General features: G+C 47.3%; 6 protein-coding genes across 6 annotated transcripts; 4 read left to right on the top strand and 2 right to left on the bottom strand.

The window, feature by feature from the left end:
* Window positions 1-7989: 7989 nt before the first annotated feature.
* PtA15_7A674 (uncharacterized protein) lies at window positions 7990-8843 on the top strand (the record flags this gene model as incomplete). Its single annotated transcript, XM_053171305.1, has 5 exons — window positions 7990-8197; window positions 8277-8366; window positions 8449-8577; window positions 8665-8724; window positions 8794-8843. 5 exons carry the CDS (start codon window positions 7990-7992, stop codon window positions 8841-8843), a joined length of 537 nt encoding a protein of 178 aa, XP_053022500.1.
* A 1256-nt stretch (window positions 8844-10099) lies between these two features.
* PtA15_7A673 (uncharacterized protein) lies at window positions 10100-11572 on the top strand (the record flags this gene model as incomplete). Its single annotated transcript, XM_053171304.1, has 1 exon — window positions 10100-11572. One exon carries the CDS (start codon window positions 10100-10102, stop codon window positions 11570-11572), a length of 1473 nt encoding a protein of 490 aa, XP_053022499.1.
* A 103-nt stretch (window positions 11573-11675) lies between these two features.
* Window positions 11676-11990, top strand: PtA15_7A672 (uncharacterized protein; the record flags this gene model as incomplete). The annotated part of the gene is made up of 1 exon (XM_053171303.1): window positions 11676-11990. One exon carries the CDS (start codon window positions 11676-11678, stop codon window positions 11988-11990), a length of 315 nt encoding a protein of 104 aa, XP_053022498.1.
* A 1229-nt stretch (window positions 11991-13219) lies between these two features.
* PtA15_7A671 (uncharacterized protein) lies at window positions 13220-14446 on the top strand (the record flags this gene model as incomplete). Its single annotated transcript, XM_053171302.1, has 2 exons — window positions 13220-13913; window positions 13995-14446. 2 exons carry the CDS (start codon window positions 13220-13222, stop codon window positions 14444-14446), a joined length of 1146 nt encoding a protein of 381 aa, XP_053022497.1.
* Window positions 14447-15398: 952 nt separating this feature from the next.
* PtA15_7A670 (uncharacterized protein) lies at window positions 15399-17981 on the bottom strand (the record flags this gene model as incomplete). The annotated part of the gene is made up of 5 exons (XM_053171301.1): window positions 15399-15991; window positions 16089-16268; window positions 16365-16395; window positions 17358-17777; window positions 17856-17981. 5 exons carry the CDS (start codon window positions 17979-17981, stop codon window positions 15399-15401), a joined length of 1350 nt encoding a protein of 449 aa, XP_053022496.1.
* A 1017-nt stretch (window positions 17982-18998) lies between these two features.
* Window positions 18999-20347, bottom strand: PtA15_7A669 (uncharacterized protein; the record flags this gene model as incomplete). Its single annotated transcript, XM_053171299.1, has 8 exons — window positions 18999-19293; window positions 19382-19518; window positions 19612-19627; window positions 19700-19709; window positions 19802-19859; window positions 19960-20009; window positions 20099-20131; window positions 20203-20347. 8 exons carry the CDS (start codon window positions 20345-20347, stop codon window positions 18999-19001), a joined length of 744 nt encoding a protein of 247 aa, XP_053022495.1.
* Window positions 20348-23779: the final 3432 nt, after the last annotated feature.

The following is a 23779-nucleotide window of genomic DNA, read 5'->3' as shown; positions in this document are numbered from 1 at the left end:
GTGGGTTGCTCCTGTGCTGGTTCTTCTCCATCCTCCATGTCTGTGAAGTTTGCTGATTTGACACCATCCAATGGGACCCTTCTGTTGGTTATCTTCTTCCTAATACAGTCAGTAACTCCTGGTGATATAGCAAAGATTTCTCCAAAAGCCAACTCCATCTTTCCTGCAGTCAACATCCTACTAGCCACTTTGTCTTCAATTCCTGGGTACTCCTTGGCCAAAGTCTTTTCCAAATAGGTTTTCTTAGCTGGTTTGTCCTTAGGTGCAGTGGTTGAATCCTTGTCCTTATCCTGGAATCTGACCTGAGGGGAGCCTTTTGAAGTAGGGGATTTGGAAGCACTAGGAGTAGGGGGCTGTGTCATGTGAAGTAAGTCCTCTGTATCCATGTCCATTAGGTCCTGTTTCTCCTTCCTGATCCTTTTGTCTGCCTTGGATGATTCCTCTTCATCCTGATCCTTAGAGTTGTTTCTAGTCCTCTTCCCAAGGTCTGCTTCATAACTATGGGCTTGATAATAGACTGGGTCCTCCTCTAGTTGGCCAAAAGAAGATGTGAGCTTAGTTTTAGAGTACTCTTCCACTGGGGTTCTGATTGGTCTGCTTGGAATCCAGGGAATAACTGATTTTTCTGGAAGTCTGTAATCTCTTCCATCCTTGATAACAGCACCACTAGACATGTCCTGGGCAAGTTGAGAGCAGCTGTTGGTTCCATGGGTTTCCTGATGACAATAATAGCATTTGAATGGCCAGGTCCTAGCAGGTTTGTCCATGTGGGGAGGTAGTCCTTTGCCAGCAGTGAGAGATGCAAGTTGTTTGGTAAGGAGTTCCACTTGTTTGTCCAGAGAAATAGAAGCAGTAGGAGCAGTTCCCTGAGTAGCAGGTGTAGGTTTGGAGGCCCTAGGTGAGTTGTCCAAAGTGAATTTCTCTTCTGCCCTCCATTCAGTCCTTCTGTTGACCACTGATCTTGAGTAAACTTCCTGGTGAATGTAGGTAAGAAGAGTTTCAGTGTCTGGCAAGATATCACCTCCATCCTTTGAGGCTAGCATTTGATTGTCCCTCATCAAGCTCCTAGTAACTCTTTGATCCAGATCCTTGTGAAGAGTTTCCAAAAGTAGGTGTCTGAATTCCTCCAGGCTAGTACTGTACCCCATCCTTACCAAGTAGTGAGTGATGGTTTCAAACTTGTTTCTGAATGTGTTGAAGGTTTCCAAGGTGCTGATTCCTCCATCCTGGGCAGATTTGTAGACTAGTTTCCTGAGATCCTCCCTGGTATATCTGACCAATGGCTGAGAAGTTCCAAACCTGGTGAGTAGCTGTTTCTTCAGGGTTTCCCAATCCAAGTTTTCATGGCCTGACATGTCTTCCACTTCATCCTTAAGGTCCAACCCTTTGATAAAAGCAATGATTTGTCCAGCCAGTTCTTTAGAGTTAGCACCATCATCTCTTCCAGCACTTTCATATCTTCTAATAAACTTCTCCACAGGCATGTTGGTTCCATCAAAGAAGAGCTCTTTGTCCATGGGTTTGATCTTAACTCCTCTGCTGACTGGATCCTGGTACCTTGGCATGGCTGGTTCTCTGTTCAAGAAGTGGGTGTTGGACCTGGTAGAGTGAGTTGAGTGATCCCTTTGGCACTGGAATCTGGAAAAGCGGGGTGGTGGAGCATTTAAATCCTCTGAATCATCTGATGGCTGATTGGTATCCCTGTATCCTGTGAATCTAGGAGCACTGGAAGTCTGAGGTCTAGGAGGAGGTCTGCAAGAACTGGAGTTGGCCTGTGGAATAGAAGAACCCTGTGGATCTGGAGCATTGGAAGGAGCCTGAGGACCTGGACCAGTAGAAGAAGTGGTGGAGTCCTGAACTGCAGCAGTACTGGAAGGATCCACTGGAGGGTAAAGACTGGGGGCAACATTGGTGTTGGGGGATCCTTGGGCAGACATGATTGAAGCAGGTAAGTTGAATCTTAATCTGAAGGTTGTTGAAGGTTGATAGTGGAGATGCTGATAGTGTTACTGTTGGCTGAAGTTGATTCTAAAAGCAGGGAGTTGATTTGTAAAGAAAGGAGTGTGAGGAGTGTAGGTGAAGTAGTATGTAGCTGATGGTAAAAGTGTTACTAAGGCTGAAGATATCTGAAGTATAGAAAGGCCACTGTTGGGACACCACTTGTGGAACTACTCAAAGGGGAGAATAGAGCTTGGAAGGTAAATGGATAGCAACACTAGTACTAATGTAAGCTATGCAAGGGTGCTGATGAGGCTGCCTTCCTGACTAATGCTGAGGGGATGAGAGTAACACTAAGAAAAAAGAAGAAAAGGTGTGGCTGATTTCTGCTTGATCTTAGGAGCTAGTACTATGAGCTTTAACTACTGACTACTGAGGGTAAGAGAGATGGAGGATTGATGAGAGTGGGGAACTTATAATTTCTGTATCCAAAATTATCTATAAATTCTGTATATATTTCTCTGCATGAGGTACAAGTGAGGGGGGGGAAGACAATTCTTATAGTAAGGAGGGATGAGCACAGACAATGAAGAGTTCTGGCTATGAGAATGAAGGTTGTACAAATGAGGAAGAGTGATGTGAACATAGTAACAGTATGTAATGATGAGCAATGCTGAAAAGGGAATGCTGGTTATGGGAATAAAAGAATGTACTAATGGGGAAAAGTGATGAGAACATAGTAACAACTTGTAATGATGAGCACTACTGAAAGAGGTAAGCACAGATCTAATGATGTAATGTGTACAATAGCCATAGTACATAATGAGGAATGTATGTAAAGGGTTTAGTATGTGAAAGTAATTATGTAAAAGGGATGTACTGTAATGATTCCAGTAAGTTACTAATGAATTGAGTATTGTAACTAATGAAGACTGTAGATTATCTGTAAGTCTTATATCCTCTATAACTATTGAACCATTGAAGATAAGAGTATACTATGTATGAGTGACTATATGTGAAATTTGATGTAGAATCTGAATATGCAATAATAATGAGGTATTTGTGAAGGGTTATGGAGAAATGGGCAATGTAATGATGAATATATTGTAAAAGAAAGCAATAAAATACTACTTATGGTTTGGAATGGAGCACCACAACGCTCAGCTATCTTGCTATTGGGACGAGACCAGACATTTGTTTTGCTGTCAACTACCTGGCACATTTTGCGGCCAAACCTGGCAGGGCTCACTGGAAAGGTTTGAAACATCTTATAGGGTACGTCGCCGGAACAGCGGACAAGGAGCTGTGTCTATTCCCAAAGACTGACAACCGACCCCTCAAGACTTTTTGTGATGCATCCTGGGGAGGTGAATTTGGACAATTGGCTTATGGTGCGTATATCTCTTTTTTGAACTGTCCGGTTCTGTGGGTTGCCCAAAGACAAGCAACGGTTGCCTTGTCAACCTGCCATGCGGAATACATGGCTCTTGGTGTTGCTACGCGGCAGACACTTTGGGTAAGACATTTATCACGCGATGTCCTTTGCGTAGATTTTCTTGGACATCTACATTGTGACAATCAGTCTGCAATCAAGGTGTCTACTGATGATGCTTCTAACAAAAGGACAAGACATTCTGAAAGGGATTTTTACATCACTAATGAAGCTCTATTTCAAAAGAAAACGGAGTTGCACTGGGTAAGTACGAAAGATCAAATCACTGATATCTTCACAAAAAGCTTAGGTCCAGAACTTTTTGCAAAATTGTGTGGCCTAGTTCTATGTGATGAATGATGTTTTCATATTGAGCTCTTCTTATTTTTCTTGTCTCCATTCTTTCTCTCTTTTGCCTTCTTTTATCATCTTCATATTTTTCTTTCTCCTCTGCTTGGCGAACCTGAATGTAGCCTAAACAATCATAAATGAATATGGTTGTTGATTTGCACAAAGGGCTAAAAAAATTATGTACAACTAAAAAACCCAGGTAGGTAATTGGATGAGCGCATGCTGCCGTTGGCAAGGCATCATCACCGGCTGCCCATTGGCAGTAGCCTCCCCGGCAAGCGGGAACACAGTTTAACTGCTGGAACGGACCGGTTATTGAGGGGAAGAAGTACTCCTCACATATTGCTTGATGGCCGGGTAGCTGGTCCGTACCGGTCATCAAGGCTGACCTCTCAATGTTGGATGTGTACCGTCTAATTTCTTGTACATCTGGCCATTGAGAGGAGTGCAAAATGCCCTCTCCATGGCCGGCATTTGTACAGGTCATTGAGAGCAACGCACTCTACTCAATAGCCAGCCATCAAGAGGAGGTACACACTCCCCTCGATGGCCCGTCTGTTCCGGTCATCAAAGGGAGCTCGATGGCCCGTCTGTTCCGGTCATCGAAGGGAGTGTGTACCTGCTCTTAGAGACCGGATCAAAGGTACTGGCCGGTCATTGACACGGGTGCACACTGCCTTCAACGACCTGGCAGCTGGCCTTTGAGAACAACTCACTATGTCTTCGATGGCTGGCCCCAACCGGTCATCAAGAGGAGAAAAAACAAATCCCCTTGATGTAATTTTTGTTCCAGTCATTGAGCAGGGGGGCATAAGGGGTACTTCCCCCATGACCAATACAAGCGCCGGCGATTTGCATCGGTCATACTGGATGAGGTCCGCCCACAGCTGGGTGGGAGCTCGGGCACCTGGGATAGTCAGCAGACGTACTTAATCAGTATGTAAATACATTTTTTTTCAGTCCGATAACCATGGGGATTTCTCCAAAAGGAGAATTGTTTAGGTTGGATTCATCCTCCCCTCTGCTTGTACGTATGTTGGCGTCTGCGGCGAGAGGGGGGTGTTGTGACATAGATGTCACAGGCATCTCCGTGACTCGCCGCAGCACGAACCATACTCCTCTTCCCGGGACAATCCCGGGCGGAGGAGAGTTCTACACGGAATCTACAGAGTTTGTGTCCCCATAGTCTCAATAGGTACCACCCAACTACACGATTGTAGCGGGCATCAACTCTCCCCCGGAGAGGTATAACACCAGGCCATAACACTGGTTTCAAACATATATGGCCAGCACCTCCTCGACGTCATTCACATGCCCACATTGCATATGCCAGCGGCGTGGGCATGGGAGTTGGCCGATTCCATGCCAACAATGTTTCATATCCCGCTTTTAAAGCTGTGTTTCGACCGGTCACCTCCGCAGGGAAAATTTGCATTTAACCCGGCACGTTTTTTCGTGATGACTATGTTCATCAATGGGCTTCTGTCCGTGGAAGGCACAAAGAGAGTATGTAAATTTTCACTTGTCATGGGATCTTCCATCTAATAGTGGGCTGCCGTTTTTCACACCCAGCTTGAAAAATGCCCCCGATATCCAAGTAACACCGGGTGCCAGCGGTGTGCCTATCTACTAGGTGCAAAGACCGGAATTTTCAGCAAGCAAGCGGACTTGCTTCCATGGCGTGGATCACAGCCTCGTCAAAAAAGCAGCACCAATTGAAGGTATAAAACGGGCTCGTTTTTGGCCTCAGTGTCTCTCCCATCATCATCCAATCCACCGCACCGACATTCCAGCCTCACTACAAATCAACTCCAGTCTTACCCACTCCAATCCAAAATCATCCCCTCCGTCCCAATTTAAGATGGTCTCCTTAGCCCACCTCATCACCCTTCTCTCTGTACTCGTCGCCGCGTCGCGTGCGGAAGAAGTAAGCGGGGCGAAGAACGAAGACGTGGATGCGAAATGGCTTGGAGGATTCGGAGGGATGTACAATAGCTTTTACTCGTTGGGCGGGATGGGACTGGGCATGTTTGGATCCCCATGGATCAACAGTTTGGCCTGGTCGATGGGCGGCGCCTGCTTCGGGGGTGCGTTCTTCCCGATGAACATGGCCCTCGGCATGGGCGGCTTCTTCGCAAAGGCCTCCGAGCAGGAAGCCACCCATTCCGTCAGTCGTCGGGCGATCCACCTCGATGCCGACCACCTCTTGCGTCGAACCTCCGCCGACAGTGTCACCTGCACCAGCAGCAAAGGCGTCTCTGAAGTGTTCTCCAAATCGCAATGTCTGAAGTACGCCGATCGCCGTCCTTTATCTCACTGTATCATTGTCAACTGACCTTGTTCTCTTGCATCCTTCTTTCAACAGGGCCGCTCAAACTTTGCGCGAGAAGAGCCTACACTCTGCTTCCAATGGAAGCTGCCAAGTATGTCCCACCGTGACACTGTCGTGCGCGCTCTAGAGACCGTCCACTGACGACTTTCATTTTCTGGTTCCAGCTGTCTCTCCACAATTCCAAGGACAAAGTAGTCGCAAAAGCCATGTAAGCATCCGCAACCTCCATCTGCCCGAAAGCCTGCAAGAATGCTGACCGTGTTTATTTTGCTGGACATAGCCCGGACCACATCCTCCAGAAGGCTGTCAACAGCATCTTGAGCACTTGCAACGAAAAGAGCACCCCCAAGGACACCAAGACACACCACATCGACGACAAACAGGTCCTCATGATTCTCTCAAGACATTGATTCTCTGCCACCAACTGTACTGAAGCTCTCAGCAGTCTTGTATCTCTTGTTTAAAAATAGTGTCTCAATAGTGTTCATTTCTTCTGTATCCAACTAATCCTGTAGTGCTTATATGTAAATTAGTGTAGGCCTGAACTGATTGCAACTTCTGCCTTCCACTTGCTCATCAAGAGGCTCAGAGTCAGATCCCACTGCTTGTCCTGCTCTCTCCGACTCCTGAATCTGTCAGAGCTTCCTTTGTCCGAAGACCATATATTATAAGGTCTGATTGAGTCCAACTTTTGCTGAATCTGCGGGTTCCGAATTGGAATCCTGCCAGACAATCGGGCGACTTCCCTTCGAATCCGTAGGGGCTACGGAGTCGATTCTGCAGCCTCTGGGACTAGCTGATTTCTCCGCAAAAATTAGGAAGGCTTCCATTTGCACCAGCACTTCCCTCTGTTGGTTAGTAGGGCGTTTCCGGAATATGGATGTGACAGAATAAAAAATTGACTTGCCAAAAACCTCAGCCGCGTCAGCCCGTCAATTCTGCCAAGCTCAAAAATGTGTTTCGCTTTTGGTATGGACCCTGTTGGCAAGTGCTGGTTTGGCCCGCGTCCTCCATCCAAGTTTTGGGGGCGATTCGGTACAGGTGTGGTAACTATATTTTTGTAGCTCTGGTCAATCCAGTCCACTGCTGGGCCCCGGTCGCCGTAACGGTAGAGTCAATCCTCACCGGCCATCCAGTACAAACCGGACTTAAATACATAAATATGTAAATTCATGGATCGTCGGGGAGGGCTCCCTCTGACAAGCTCGACCGACACGGACAACAGAAACCCCTTCTCGCCCAGCCGATCTTGCTATTCCCAAGGCTATTTGCATTAGTTGTGTTTGCAAAAGACCACTGTTTCGGGGAACAAGCATCAAGAATAAGAGCAATGGGTATGCCAACTTTCGGGCCGCTGTGACAACATGGGTCAGATCGTTGAGACCTGAATCAGCTAAGCTGTACGATTCCTTGGTTTTTTTAGTTGGCGAGCTTCATAGAGGTGGTTCCCAGTGTCTCACGTGGCACAACGAAAAAATAAAACTTGGCAAGATGGAAAGCCAAGCCATACATGAATCCCTCCATCATCGAAGGAGGGTGTACGAGTACTGCGAATGAAGTAATTTTACTTCGCTGGAGCCTCCAGCTACCTCCTCAACACTCGTTACGAAAATAGTCCGGGAGGCAAGCGCTTTGCGCAGGCCGTCATACATCTTATGGCGAGGTGGAATGTGGTTTGTGCTGAAGGTCTCGAGTGTCCTGCGCCAGTGAGATGCGAATATAAAAGGTCTGCGTTTGATAGCCTTTCAACTTTTCCTCCTCCTCATCACCACACATACAGTTCATCTTCCTTCAATCACAATCGGCTTGAACAGCGAAAATATAAATATCCACTATTGCACTTACCAGTACTACTATTACCTACTATCTTTTATAGCTTTTCTTGATCACTCAAATATTAAAAATGCAGGTTACTTACTTAGCCGCCGTTATCTTCATGGCCTACGGTATCAACGCCGATGCACCTGCTAGTTCTACTGCCGCTACTAATGCCAAAACTGCCTCAGCTGCTCGAGCTGCTGCTCCTGGTGGCAAACAACCCAACTTGAAGCCTATGAATTGCACTCAGGCCTTCTTACCCTTCTCGGAGGCCGATGTTGCAGCCTTGTCGTCGAACGACACCAAGGCTGCCGCTAGCGGGAACTGTATGTCTTTATTTCACTCAAAGTTTCACTAAACTCCCATCAATTCATCAACTGAGCTGGATTCAACTTCTCTGCCTAGATTCCACTATCCCCACCGAGGCTGCTTGCAAAGGACCCGCTGGAAGTGTTGATGGTTTATGTGACATCGGCTCATGTGGAAACCATCCGGGTAAGTTATTCTACCGCGTCTTTCATACTTCTTTCTCTTCCAAAAGCTGGTTTTAAACCTGACGCAAATTCAAATCTACTAGTCTGCAACACATGTGTCGAGTTGATTATCACTGGGCCCAATACCACAAAAACTGGGACAACCACCACCCCTCAAGTTACCTGCACCAACAATTACTTTTTTGGTAATAGCACTGACCCTATCAAGAATGGTGTGTTTCAATCCCTAAAACTTAGTGACCCCTTCAAGAGCAACAAAAAACTAAAACGTGTTTCTTTTCTTTTCTAATTTGATTTAGTTTGCACCGACGGCAATGACAAAACTTACACCTGCACCGGTGGTTGTGTCAGTTACACCTGTAAGCAACAATCATAACCTGGCTTATATTTGGTGATGATCAGAAGCTGACGCTGGGTATTTTATTCAGCGTGCCAAATGTGTGTCAGTGTCGATGACCCCGCACTCCAAGGCCCCTAAAGTCTTTTTGTAGTTTCCCCCACATAGGGGTGTCATGCTTTCCTTGTGTTCAAAAATGTCATGACACCTCAAGATATTATGAAGCTTCCGATGTAGGGCTCTCATGTTTGCATTATTCTCTCTTTGATTCAGAACCAATTCAATTCTATTGCTTCAGGATATGCCAATTCTTTTTCATTTTTCAATTGAGATTCAAGTGAAGAAATTTGACATGTTTAAAACATCCCAATAGATCCCACTATGTGATAATTCATCTCTCTTAAAGTCAGCTGGGTTACCAGAGTTCAACACACTGTTGATCTAGGAGGCTTGATGCACTATGTGGATGAATATGTTTGAAAATGAAACCTGTCACACTGTGCGCGGCCAGCCTTCCGCCTATCAAGAAGGTCGAGGATAGGGCGGCTAACCGTCATTTGTACTTTTCGCGGGCAGCCTGCCAGCTACAAAGAGGTCGGAGATCTAGTGGCGGCTGACCATCATACAGCATCATACTCCTCGTGATCAGCCTGCCGGCTGTCAAAGAGGTCGGGGATCGGGAGGCTGACCGGCCTTCGTGGTCAGCCTGCCGCCGCCGGGTGGCCACCCGGCAACAGACCGGCAGACAGATGACCATGGTCATGCCGCCGTGCCTCTTGACCTCAAGAGGTACGGCGGACTGACCATCGTGCCTCCCCGGCGAAATGCTGACCCCCATTCGCACGGCAGCCCGACCTGTGGAGCGTTCTCGTCGGGCTGTCAGCCCGAAGGAGCCCAAATCTTTCCGTAGTATAGTGATTCTTGTTCATTATTTCGAGCGCTCCGATCTTGTATGCTGTACATGAAAACTGTATCATTCTAGGGAGGTTTATTAAATCATTTCCCCCATCGAATACAATACATAACAAAACATTTTCATCACCATCTTCTCGCATCCTCGTGCCCTGTCCACATACTCTGTGAGGGCCCCGTTACACACGCGAACCTGTGGAGCTGGGCCAGACGGGGGGGTCAGAGGAAGTCCTTATTGAGTTTGAGACTAGGCTCATGCACGGCGCCTCCACGCTTGCAGAGAACTCAGATTTCTACAATATCCTGACGCCCCTTGAGTCCCGTCAAATCGTCAAAACCTGCCAGCACTCGCGTCCCCCAGCTGCTTCCACATCACGTTCTACACCTTTCTCCACCTCTCACAAGGCTTCTGGTCCTCCCACAAAAATTTCGCAACGCGTTGACTTTTCTCGTCAACGAGATCGTTAATTCAGTCACCGCGCCCCATGGCTCGAACCAGCGATTATATGGATATCGACTCTCCCAGCTATCACCAACCGCATCATTGCGATAGCCTTGGCACTAAAATGGATTTCGATGACCAGCCAACGGGTCTATGCGTTTGCCGGCGGAAATCGCGCTCTACTAGTCAAAGTAGTACCGGCAAACGAAGCCGCTCAGACGAGGACGAAGAGAGTGCCCATTCCTCTTCGTGTCCCAGCAGCTGCCGCCGCAATGATCGCAAATTAGGTTCTCAATCGCACGTCTCAAGTCCTATGGAATTGTCGCGGATTGGGTCGTCTCACGCTAATCGATCATTTGGTGCTACCACACGTCTATATGGCGAACCGTCCCGCTCCTTTTCACCATTCGAGCCGCCTTCTTCCCCGAGTGAAATCATCAGTCCTAGTGTGAAAGCGGCTGCCAAGATAATTGGTCGCAAGGTTTCTGAACGCTCTTTATCCGGCTTCCGTTTCCCTGCTTCCAAGTCTCACATCCCCTCCGTAAACTTGCCTCCATCCACTCGTCTTCAGCCTTACGGCCCCAGTAACATGGGAGCAGCAAATAGACATGGAACTGCCCTTCGGCGCCCTATACTGGGTGTCGTGCAGAGCAGCGCGACGCTCTTCAGCCGCCACCAATCGACCTCGACTGCCAACACGGGTTCGAACCGTCCGCGAGATGTGTTTGGAAGACCGGCTTCCAAGAGCCGCCGTGCCATCAGTTTTGCAGCGACCGAGGGAGACCTCAATTTCATGCTACAGGGTGATAGCATGGTGACCGACCCAGATGAAGATGACGAAGAATCGGAGCTCGACATCAGTTTAGGTTTCGACTGCTCTCCCGCTGCCCGCATCTCTCATAAGGCGTCTCGCCCACCTCTCGTCAGTAGCACTTGGCCCAAGTACACCGAAAGCCCAATCCGTCCAAACAGGAGCACCAGCCACAATGATTACAGACTTAACCCCGCTCGTAAAACATCTGGAGCTGGTACCTTGACCTCCCTGGCTCCTCCAACCTTTGATATCACCATGGCTTCCCAAAGTCCTAAAAGACCTCTCGTTGCCACTTTGGGCTCGAACGTTGAGAGCCCAGTGGGTATGGCGTTTAGTGAGAAAGAACGTGCTGGAAAGATCCTGCCCTGTCACAAGGTATCCAACGACGGTTTAATGCGTATCTCCCCCGACACCATGGACCGACTTTTAGAAGGGCTCTATGATCAAAGCATATCTCAAAAGATCGTCATCGACTGTCGGTTTGGATACGAATACGAAGGTGGGCACATTCGAACAGCCATCAATATTCAAGACAAGAAACTCGCAGACAACATGCTCTTGCAAGGAGAAATTTTCAGAGGCGGAAAAAATGATGTTCCTCCGCCGAGCGAATCCGGAAAAACAGATTCGACTGGGCAAAATAAGAAAGTGGTGCTTGTGTTCCATTGCGAATACTCCGCCAAGAGGGCGCCGACTGTGTAAGGTGTATCCCTATCTCTTTTTCGGCGGTCCCATAGGCTGACTATTTTCTGTTATGTGAACGCCCAGTGCTAAATACCTTCGTGAACAAGATCGACACATCAACATGTCTCACTACCCTGCTCTACACTATCCTGAGGTATACATCTTAGAAGGCGGATTTGCGAGATACTTTGCCCATTCTCCTCAGCATTGTGAAGGAACCTATGTTGGTATGGACGATCCCAGCCATCGGAGTGATCGACACACGGATCTAAACCAGTTCCGCACACGCGAAAACGCGTTTTCTGCGAGGGCCAAAAGCTTCACATATGGCGAGAACCAAAAGTTAATGAAAAACGGTGGCCGTCAGAAAAAGCCCGTCTTTCTCTTCGATCAAACCCGCTGCGATTCTCGCAAGTCGCCGATCATATATGAATGAAAGAAGTCGAAAAAGGGGACTACCACTCGGCCTAGCAAGATTATTAGGGAAGACGAAGAGAATCGGGGAAATCTTTACCTAGCGGGCGGGCGCCCAAACATGTCGCCAATTGAGAACAGGCCTCAAGAATCAAAAACTCTGCCAACCCCCCCCCCCCCCCTCCCCCCAAAAAAAAGAAAAAGAGAAAAAGAAAAACAGCTTCTTGAGAAATATACCTTAATCCACTGATAAACAAAGCCGATTAGCTACGCATATATCATTACATTCCCTACCTGCCTTAAAACTCAATGTAAATATCCGTCCTACACAGCCTCAAGGCCATTGACCTCTGATTGTATCATCTATAAGGACAACTTGACCACGATGAAAGATCCTCTTTTCCAACATAGGGACAATGTGCATCAAGTGTAAAACTCTCTTTTAACCCTTGTTACAACACAGATATGTAACGGTATAATTTCCTTTCACTTAATATATTTGCGCTTTCTTGTGTTTGTCTGAATAATCTCGCTTAATTTATACATCTGTTGTTTCTTGCCCTCTCTAGGCTTGGAATTGCTTGGTTTTCTCTCTGGTTTTCAATTGCTTTTTGGTAAATTTTTGGTTGGTCTGGACGGACTTGTACTTTCTATGTTGATTCAAGACTTGAAAACATTCAATTCAGGTGTTTCTATGGTTTTCTTCGGGCCCTTCTGCCATTTCTTCCTGGTTAATCAAAACACTTGATCCTACTTTTGGTCCAACAATCTCATTCATCTGCGTTGTCAACTAGGTCATAGTGATGCCTGCAGTACTCCAGTCGTCGCAATGCGACAAGCACTCGTGCGGAAAGGGAGCTAAAGGTCTTTGTTCAATGTTGTCGAGAAATTGTAAAACACAACTTGTGGTTGGACACGTGTAGAAAAACTTCTGGTTCACGGCTATCGGAGGGCCGTCGGAAAAGGTGGCCCGCCGACACCAAAAAGACCGACCGCCCCAGGGCTCGAACCTGGAATCTCCTGCTGACGCACTCGCAGATTGTGGATCGTAGGCAGGCGCCTTGACCATTGGGCCAGGCAGCCGAAGTTGTTCCAAAAGAACGCTATAAATAGTTGTATATCTATAAAACAAGTATGGGTATTCCAGGCATGATTTCATAAGGTAGAAAGACAGTTTCGGCAGAGCATTTGTTTTGAGAAACATGAGGCTGCAGGGTCTCCTTCAGATTTCACAGCACTCAAACCAGCGGGATGAACAGTCTGCTCAACAGACGGATATTCCAAGCCAGCGTCTGTGCCTTCAGACCCCAGCCTTCTGTCTTCAAGCCCGCCTCACAAGTCGTCGTATCCAGTCTATTTCGATCACTAGCCCCATTCAGGCCATCACCCAGCCAGGCGAAGGGATGGGTTCTCCGATACCAATCGAACACCACTCGTGATCATCAGGAACCTAGTATACCCTCGATCGGATTCAGAGGACCTCACAAGGAACCCAAGTTGAAGAGCCTCGTCGCACGAATTGAACCATACCTTGCCCTGTCTAGAGTACGAGCTCCTATAGGCGCCGTGTTACTCTTCCTCCCATGCGGCTCGTCGCTCGCCTTGGCAGCCTCGAGCGCGGCAGTCAGTCCGCAATTCTTGATCGCCCAAAGCTGTATTTTCGGCCTGGGTGCGTTCGTGATGCGGGGTGCCGGATGTACGATCAACGATCTCTGGGACCGCTCGATCGATAAAAAAGTTTCCCGGACTCAACTCAGGCCGCTAGCCTCCGGCGCACTCTCTCCAATCAATGCGGTCGGCTGGCTTGGCATTCAGCTTTCGATCGGCTTGGCTATTCTACTCCAATTGAATATGTATAGCATCCTACTCGGTGCTTCTTCGCTCTCTCTAGTCATAATTTATCCTCTAATGAAACGAATTACCTATTGGCCACAACTCGTACTAGGTATTTCAACTTGTATCTGTTGTCTCACAACCCCCCGCGGTTGTACAAGAGAGATTATTAATTGAATCCACTCTGCTTTAGGATTGGCGTTTAACTGGGGGGCACTGCTTGGATCATCAGCCATACTGGGACAAACGGACTGGAAAGTGTCGGTACCGTTGTACGTGGGGAACATATGCTGGACGATAGTGTATGATACGATCTACGCCCAGCAGGATAAGAAATTCGATGTACTTGCTGGAGTCAAATCCACCGCCCTTCTTTTTGGCTCTCGACCAGTACCCATCTTGGCCGGATTTTCCACTGCCTTCGTGGGCTTTACAGCTCTCAGTGGCTTCATGAATGGCTGTGGAATCGCATTTTATACTGTAGCTGTCGTCGCACCGGCAATTCATCTGGCACATCTCCTCAGAAAACTCGATCCGGACTCCCCTGCTGCCTGTCACAACAGCTTCATCGCTAGCGCTATTACTGGTTCATTGGTCTGGCTAGGCTGTCTTCTTGATTATTGCGTTCGGTCCTTTCTCATTTGACAACCTAGCTTATTGCCATGTTGCGAGATATGCTTACATGTAGATGAAATGTTGTGATTTCTGTTGAAAAAGAAAATGTTACAGCACTCTTGTATAGTACATAGCTAAACTTATGGACCATTGGGATCAAAACCAAAAGTATTGAACCACAAGCAGAGAACGTATAATCCCGGACACCCTGTAATTGGTGGCGGCTTTTCAGCAAGATCTGACTCATGTAAAGCTAACCCTACAGCTAGTAACTGGACGACTGTGATATATTTCTAGCGGGACAGGATGAGGCGGAGCAAAGTGAAACGACTCAGAGGGCTTCTTAAAGGGGAGGCCAAGAGGTCACAACTGAGGCTGAGGAAGAACAATGAGGAGTTGCTTGTTTCTGAGCAGCTTACAAGCAGGATCAAGATGTGGTCAAGTAGCAAAGTGAATGATGGATAATGAATAGGAGATGGAAGACTTGGTGTTCAAGCATAATCCCCAAGGAGACAGAAATCAAGAATATAAGATGCCATATTGTCAGAGAGGAGCTTCTATGCGCCAGGGTTCTTTTTTGAATTTTTAAAGTGGAATTTTATTTGACACAGCGCACTACCGGGGGCAAGGGTTCTAGGACTGCAAGGACGTATGCGGGTGAGCTCCATATCAACAAAGCAGACAGACTATAGCATAAGCTGATTCAGGTTGATGAGATGTCTGATGAGGAAGTTCGTGGTATGTAAGAAAGGAAATAGGGAAAAGTGGCAGAAGTTAGGATCCCAGAATTACAACGAAGTCGATTGACCTTATCAGTTATGAAAGTTCAAAACATTGTTGATTTGTAATATTCAAAGAGAGGAAAAATTTGGCCTGTTGCGCAGGATAAAGAATGGGTTCAATAAACAGTAATGGATCAAAAGCAGTGGATATTTCTGCAACTGAAACGAGAAACGCTCTTAGTTTGTAAATAAATTAGATATCACAACTCGATGGTCAATCTTCCACTGGAAGGTCTGGGGTTTTCATCAAAGATTTTCTGGCAGTCAATGTCAACAGATTTCCAAAAGGCTTTACCTTCCCAGTGTTCTCTAACACGAATATCCTGCAAGATAGCATCCGGAATGGGGATTGAATTCGTTTTGCTGTCCCCGTAGCAACACCAGAACTTTTGGACGTGGTTAAAGGCCTCTAATTGTTCTTCACGAGTCAGTTCGTGTGAAGGCTTTGGTGTGCCAAAGATGATTTCTCTAACTTTATTAGAGTTTGGGCTGAGACATAGATTGCCGTAAGTCAAGGGCGGCGCGCCTAGATCCGGCGGCAAAAGTGGACATTGCTTTGAGGCTGGTAATACCGTTGCGGCGGGTAAGGTGACGGATTTACTTCCATCGTCAGACGTAAATCCACCATTCTCTTTACTTGCTACATCGAGTAATATACCGGCTTTTCCTGCCTGGAGCGCTTGAGCCGTGTTTGTGAAAATTGGTGTCAGGATCAAAAGTGGGTCGTCCAATGAATGAAGGAACCATAGAGCACTCATTGATCCTTTCCCTACGTTTGGTGGTAAACTCCCAGCTAGATTAGGGACGTCATTCAAGAGATTTGTTTCCTTTTAGCCGCGAGCATTATATTCATCGGGTGTGGAATGGCGTCATAGAACATATCTGCTTACCTAGGGCCTCGATTCCAATCATCAGCCAATAAATCACTTGAAGTCCAGCACCAACCAGCAGGATTGACACTGCTGTAAATTCCTCTGGATGTAATAACAGATGCAAAAATAATCCACCAGTGACCGTTTTGAGTCCGTTTATTGGGCTTTGGGCAAACAGATGTGCTGCTGTCTTGGTCCCTTTTTTATTTTTCAAAAAAATGGGTTTTGGAAAAATTCAACAACAATTAATTGGTCAACTGGATCCTCGAATAGGTAGGAGATGACTGAGCTTACCATCCCACAATTTGGCACCCAGGCTTTTGACCTATGAGTTTTACGGATGAAAATCATAAAGATCGGTGATAGTTTAGGGGCTTTGTCCTTGAAAACTTTGGAGCAACTGAAAGTATTTATTACAATCAGAAACTAGTACAAGTTATAATGCAAGACTGCTTGAATTAAGAGACAAAAGAGTTTGCGCTTATTGTACCTGAAAGCAACTCGAGGCAGACTCGAGTTGTGGTTGAGGTTGTCTGGGATAACAAGAGTGAGAGGGCTTGGCGTGTACCGTGCAGGTTCGCTGGGAGATCTATTGTAAAAGCTGGCTATCGACCATGCAGCCATAATGGTCAGCGATGAGTCGAGCTATCTTCTTTTTCTCTTGTCTGTGCTTAAACTCACGAGTGCAGGTCGAAGTCAATTGATGAGCTTCGTTTTATCCCTGCGGCAGAGCTCTGTCGTGCTGTTTTGGTCTGTTTGACAAACAACGTTTGTTCAAATCAGCTATTGTTCTTTCTACATTTTTCTTTTCTGGTCTGCGGACATTGGATCACTTACCAGTCGTTAGACCGTTCGTGATCCTGTCTAGGAGGGCGTCTTTCGGTTTATTGCCGAGTCGTTCCGCGAGCGTTCTGTTTAAAGAACGAGATTGAGTCAGCCTTGCGGGAAGTCTGGTTCAATCTTATCTTGGGAACATACAAGGTTCTGAACTCTAGAGCTGGCTTTGTTCTGTCTTTGGCCGGGTCGGCTACCGATGAAGGTTTAGGTTCTGTGGTCAGCGAAGCGATACACTTTAGCTGCCGGTCTGGTCTGGGTTAGGTTTGGGACTGCGAAAGGAGGCTTGACGCTCACCTTTCTTAGCAGCTGGGGTCTGGGGTTTGCTTTGCCGCGCGAGCTTCCTTTGCGGTTGCTGCGGGTCAGGGTCTGATCCGGTATTCTCACAGTCCTCAAATATGGGAATCCAGGTAAGATTTTGAGAAAGAACTCAGAAGGAACTGCGAGACGCACCTGATGCCATTCCTTCTTGAATTCAAAGGGAAACTTGACGACCCACTTGAAGGCGGCCCAAATCATGGTTATAAATTGCTCGATCACACCGGCCGTAAAGTGAACAACGCCGTCTGCCGCTTTCTCGACAGGGTTAGGGCCATTGACCCATTTCTGCAGGTCTTCACCCAGTGTTTTCGTAAATAATTCCCATAGTGTTTGGTCGGGATGTTGGGCCATGTAAGAGACAATCCATTCTTGTTCTTTTTCATCATCTGTTGGTCCTTGAATTGTTAGATTCCTCGCGTATTCTTCATTCCATCGTACTGCTGCCGGACAATTTATTCCGATTTCCATCCCGGGCGTGCCGAGTGCTACGGTTGGGTCGTGTAAAGCTACGTTGAAGGTGTTAGCTACACCCGCATGGACATCTGAGCCTGCCTGATTTTTTGAATGACGGGCAGATTACCAGAGAGATTAGGTAAGGATATATCTCTTCATCTCCGCAAGTCAACTCACCAAACTCGTCTGGTTGGATGAACCTGCTGGCAGAGAGATTAAGGGATTTCTAGGTGATTGGCTGAATGTAACACCTGAGAGTGCAAGAAGGGCACAAGAGTGCCAAAGAAAGAGGTAGTGATTCATCTGAAAGTGTTGGTATTCTCTATGAAAAGTTGAATGAATGATGGGGGCGGCCGCTTTGATAACAAGAAAGTAGTTATTTAGCCAGAAAGTTGATTACTCGTGGATGACTTGCAAGGCTCTTGGGAAACCTGGTTAAGCGTGCTCGAGGGATTTCTACCCACATGTTCCGGATCCCGAGCTACGCAGTGTTTGAGTGACCAGAACATAAAAAGAGCATGACGAAAGTCTTGGTCAATGTCGCTGTCAGATTCTGTATCGGAGTGTAGACCAAGAAAAACACGGCCCGATGAGCCACCCGCGCCGGGACTCAGCGAGTCGCCCGGACTGTCTGCCAAGAAGGTCTGGAGTGTGTCACTGCAAAAAAAACTGCGACAACTGCTCGCAGTTGACATACGAGAACTTGAGGCATACACCCGGGGAGTCCATCCACGGGGAAATCACGCGGATTCCACGAGGACTCCACGTGGTGGCCGTGCGCGAGGTCGGACCAGCGGCTGTTGGTCCACACGTTCACGGGGTCTCCACCAACTGGGCACGGCGAGGAATCCACGTGGGCTTTTGGCTCTCCGTGGATTCCCCGTGGATTTCTCGTGGCACCGACGGGATGGTCGGGTCCACGCCGGCCCCACCACACCACCGACGGCGATTCCACCGAGGAAAACCCGTGATCACGACGGGTTGGTCGAGCCCACGAGGCAGCGACACCTCGAGCGGTGGTCTCCACGTGGCTCACCGGTCCGTCGCATTCACCTTTGGGGGGTGCGGTGGCTCGGTTAGCCTTGCGCGGACCGGATCAAATCCGCGGGTTATATCTGCAGCAGAATGTGGTACCGCCTGGGTACCACGCACTGCATTGCATGGGGGACATGGAGGAGAACTGGGACGAGGAATGATAAGAAAACAAACAACATAAAAAGGAAAAAAAGGAAAAAAAAGAAAACATGAAAACATGATAATTCCACCTCCACGCTCGTCACGAGTATGCATGAAAATGCCCAACGAATCAGTCTGTTCTCCTTATTTCTTTCCGCAATCGGATGACTGAGCCAGACTAGCCATTCGCTCATCAATTAAAGAGTATGCGTAGTCATCCAGAACACAACACAAGGCTTTCATGCGTTTTCCGATTGAACCAACGAGCTTCTTGATCAGCTGCCATCCTCTGACAGCCAAGAATCTGAAGTCAATCTGATCCTGTGCAAAGTCAAACGCATCCGCAAAAGGAATAGACACTGGGGAGAGTTTCGATGGCGATGATGCTTCTCCTTTGTCATAATAATCGGTACCGAGAAGGCCCAAATCTTTTCCAAAGCTTAGCAAAAGGAAATAGAAAAAACAAAAAAAAGTTGAGCCATGTGTTTCTGATGCCTACAAAACAATGGGATGTGAGCTCGACTGACGTCATCTGGACAAAGGAGTCCATCGTGAACCGGAAGAAGAGGTCACAAAAGTCGATGCTGTGATTTGCTTTTGCAGTCGACTTCAATATATCAAGCAGCCCATCCATGCTTTTATTGGCGGAAGGGGCGATAATGGTCTTTTGAATTCAATGGCAGCAAAAAAAACAAGCAATTCAGATCGAGATAAGCTTTATGCTGAAAGGTATCTGGATAGTGTTTGTTCATCTCACCTTGAATGTTTTGATACTAAAGATTGCCGAGGTGGCCTGTCGAGCTCTCTTCCACGCAATTGTGCACGTGTGCCAGATCCCAACCTACATGTCCGAGTCTTTGCGACCAAAGCAATCATTCAAGTATTAGCTGGGTGGACAAGAAACAGCACATGAAGTAGCTGAAGTAGCTGCAGGAAGTCAGACGCACAGCGGCCACCCGGGTGCCTTGTGAAATCTACTGTCTTTTCTCTTTGTGGTTCCAATTGCTAGGAAAAAGACGGCAAAGATGGGGGACATGCACAAATTTTGTCCGTCAGACGATGGTTGCATCCAGCTCAAATCACAATGGCTTGTTGAGCTACGTACCTCGATTGCGACTAGTTGTGAACCATTTGGATATGTGACGACTGGATTAGCTTATGGCACGGTCAGCAGGTCGAAGGAGTCAGAATTTTTGGCTCATAATTTGATGAGGAGATAGGAGGAGTCAGAATTTTTGGCTCACAATTTGATGAGGAGATATGATGTTTCCTAGGTGCTGGATTACCAGGGTTTTGAGCAGGGAAAAGTCCAGCTTGTCGAGGTTTAGCTCCATGGGGACGACCTGACCCTTTGACAACATCCGCATCATCTTCGAATCGGATTGGCCGTTTTTCTGGACCCTGACGAACAGTTCGTATTCGAATATCTTTCCATCGGTCGATCTGGTTGAAGCGGGGGTGGTGATGGTGGCTGGGTCTGCAGGATGACACATGATCGTTGAGTGGGAGGGCTGCTGGTTGTTGTGGGACTTAAGAGGGACTTAAGAACAAACACACAAGTCTCGCCTCTCACGGCTCAAAAGGTGTGACGTGGAACCCATGAACGCCATGGAATTGTTCCCATCGGCTCCACCGGGCATCCAAGCAACGGCCGTGGATTCCCCATCTGTGGGAACCACAAGGATGCGCTGTTTTACACAGTTGTCGGCTCCACCGTGATTCTATCACGAGGAGATCCCAGGAGGGTGGAGCCGACTGGATATCTCATTGTCACCACCCATTTTCGACGGGGTGGTGATGGCGACGTGGGGCGCAGTGAATTCCACGCGGTTTTCACGGAACCGGTGTCACGCGTCGTATCCACAATCTCGCTCGCCAGGAAGTACCCCCGGCGTGTACTCAAGCTTTAACTTCTGAACAAAATGACAGTAATGCTCTTGTCAGATGTGTATTTCTGTGTATTTACCGCCAATCCAAAAAAGCTTGGCTTCCTTGGTAGGAATTTCCACCCAAACTAAATATGTTGGATTTGCCAATAATCACTGTCTAGGTTGGAAATGTGTATATTCATGCCCACCTCATTCTTATTTGCAGGGTGCATATACAGCAGCCAAGTACATTGGATCAGCCAGGATCAGCTACTTCCTTTTATAATTTTTTTCCCCATTTTGATTTCAGAATTAAATGATTCAACTGATTTTAATCCAGATGCCACTCCCCCAGTTGCTAGGTTAGGCTGCGCCAGTCCCAGTGGCCGGTGTGTTTCTTTTTTTGCTACCAAACAGCTTGATTGGTGGCATCCTGTAAGCAACTGCGCTTGCAGGTCTGAATATCATGCAGTGTCCACCCTTGATGTTGGATGCACATAGGTTGGCAAATCCAAAAAGCCTTCTAAAAAACCCAAGCTTTCTTAGTATGGCTGTATGTAAACCCAAACTTATCAATGTCCTTGTCCTAATGATGGCACTTGGGTACTTGTTGGCAGGTACCCGCTACTTGTTGGCAAGTACTTGCTTGGGGTCACAAGTACCCGGCGGCGGGTGCTGGGTGCGGGTGCGGGTATTGGTTTTTTCACCAAGAAATCTGGCAAGTACTTGCCTATACCTGCCAAGCTTGGTGGACTTGCACGCGGGCCAAGCACGCCTCAGCGCTCGTACTGTTTGATTACGTAATCCAACAGTACGAGCGCTGAGGCGTGCTCGGCCCGCGTGCGGGTACACGTGGGGGCAAAGGGCAGCGGGTACCCAGGTCCAATCGGTAACCTGATCTCTGACTCCTCAGTACCCTTGTCAACACCCCAACTCATACTCAGCATAAGACATGGGACGCCGCAAGCGACTTACATCCACTCAGTCATCAGCCTCTAGCATTCCTGAACCACTCCAAGGACGACCTCGCCAGAAAATCCGAACGGGAAAATCAGCCAATAGTAACATGGTTGCCGACTCTAATGATGAAGACAACCTTCCAGCTACTGAGGGTACTGATCGTGACAACACCCAAAGTTCAAAGGCTCAATACCTTACTGATGAACAAGAGCTTGGTGAGTTGTTCTGAAATCAACTTCTGGAGAATCAAGCCGATGAAATAAACAGTGCACTGACTCAAACTCACCTCTTACAATATCTAGAAAAGGCACTGCGAGTGCACAAAAATGCTCTCAGCGCAAAATATGGATACTTCAAGCCTCCCCAACTCTCTGATCAACTCGACAAACACCAACGTCGAATGCTTGCTTACCCGTGTATCAAGTGAGTGACTCTTGGTATCCCAATACCCCTTAGCTAAAAAAATACTGACTATCCAGTGATTATCAGGTGTGGAAGTCTCATTAGCCGCCCAATGTATGATTCCTCTCCCTCAAATCTCTCCAAGCATGTGGCAGGCTGCCTGAAAAAGCAAGCCACCGAGCAAAATCACAAACTAGGCTCAATGGGAGTATCTGGCACTGGCGATGTCGATCCACGAGAGGTAATACTGATCTTTTCCTATCCCTTTTAGTAATCCATAGACAAGACTGACCTGGACCATTCAATAGGTTCCCCAGCTTTGTGCTATTTGGTGTGCCGAAGCCGCCCGACCATTTTACGCTCTTGGCAAAGCTGCACACCTTGCGATCATGCACCCAACGGTTGTCAACAACCTACCCACTCGAAAGACGGTATCAAGCGACATAGGAAGGTTGTATAATGCAGTGCAGGAGACCCTTAAGCAATCACTCCAAGTGAGTTTTGTTTTTGAACTGTTTTTTGGGGACCGTTTTCTTAATCGCCTGAAATCGCTTCAACTTTAGGAACACAAGGGTGCTCTATATCTAGGTCTTGATGCTTGGCAGTCGCCAAATGGGATCGATGTGTTAGGAATAGTTGTCTATCGCTTGGTTGAAGAAAATGGTAGCAGATTTGAATTAGAGGCAATGCCTCTCAATTTCATTATGTTAAAAGAACGTCACACCGGGGTTTATTTAGCTGAAACAGTCCGGCGTGTGGTGGAAAAGTTTGGTGTTCAGGACAAGGTAAATTTCCCATTTTTTCTCCTGTGATTGCTATTGTTTGCCTGCAACTCGGACCGTTTGTTTTTCTTACAGATCTTTGGCATTGTAACCGACAATGCTTCAAACAACAATACAATGATCGAGGAGATTCAGAAATTCAAATGGCCTCGATTCAAAGGCGCGGCGCATTGGATTCGTTGTTTTGCCCATATCCTGAACCTCATCGCTCAGGTTATCTTACGGCCGTTTGGGAGCCACAAACAAAATAAAACTAACAAGTTATCTAACATAGAAGAATCTGAATCCGATGGTGACGGATTGGTATCTGATCAGGAGATTGGAAGGTAGGTCTTTCGGTCTACTCCCTTGATAGGAGTAAAATGCCTCAATGACTGATATCCTGCCATAGTTTACTTCAAGAATCTGGGGAGTCCGATTCTGAAGACGAAGAGGGAATGCTTGCCGAAGACCTTATTGATAGCAATGAGATTGAATTGGAGACCGAGGATGTTAATGAGTTGAGCGATGAAGACGAATCGGACCAATACACTTCTGATTCATGCAAACAGGCGCTGGCCAAGGTGAGCAACTGATCCTCGCTTGTTGTTACTAACCTACAGTACAACTGAAAACTAACTGTTCCTTACTGAAAAACCACAGTTCCGAGCCATTGCTCAAAAGTTGAACAAATCATCAAACTCGAAGGCCCTTTTCAGGGAATACTGTCAGGAGCACAATTGTGCAAAGCCGCATAACATCGAGCGAGATGTGAGGACTCGGTGGAACTCCACCTTAGGGCAATTGAAAAGTATCATCCGATGTTCGGCAGCCATGTGAGTTTTTTCCATCTCACTCAACATGGAAAATTCTATTCCTAACATCATGTATGCTCAAGTCTGGATTGGCAGAAAGACAAGCGACACGGAACGGC

Source organism: Puccinia triticina, chromosome 7A (genome assembly GCF_026914185.1).
Source record: "Puccinia triticina chromosome 7A, complete sequence".
Lineage (NCBI taxonomy): Eukaryota > Fungi > Basidiomycota > Pucciniomycetes > Pucciniales > Pucciniaceae > Puccinia > Puccinia triticina.
This window is presented reverse-complemented; position numbering and strand designations above follow the sequence as displayed.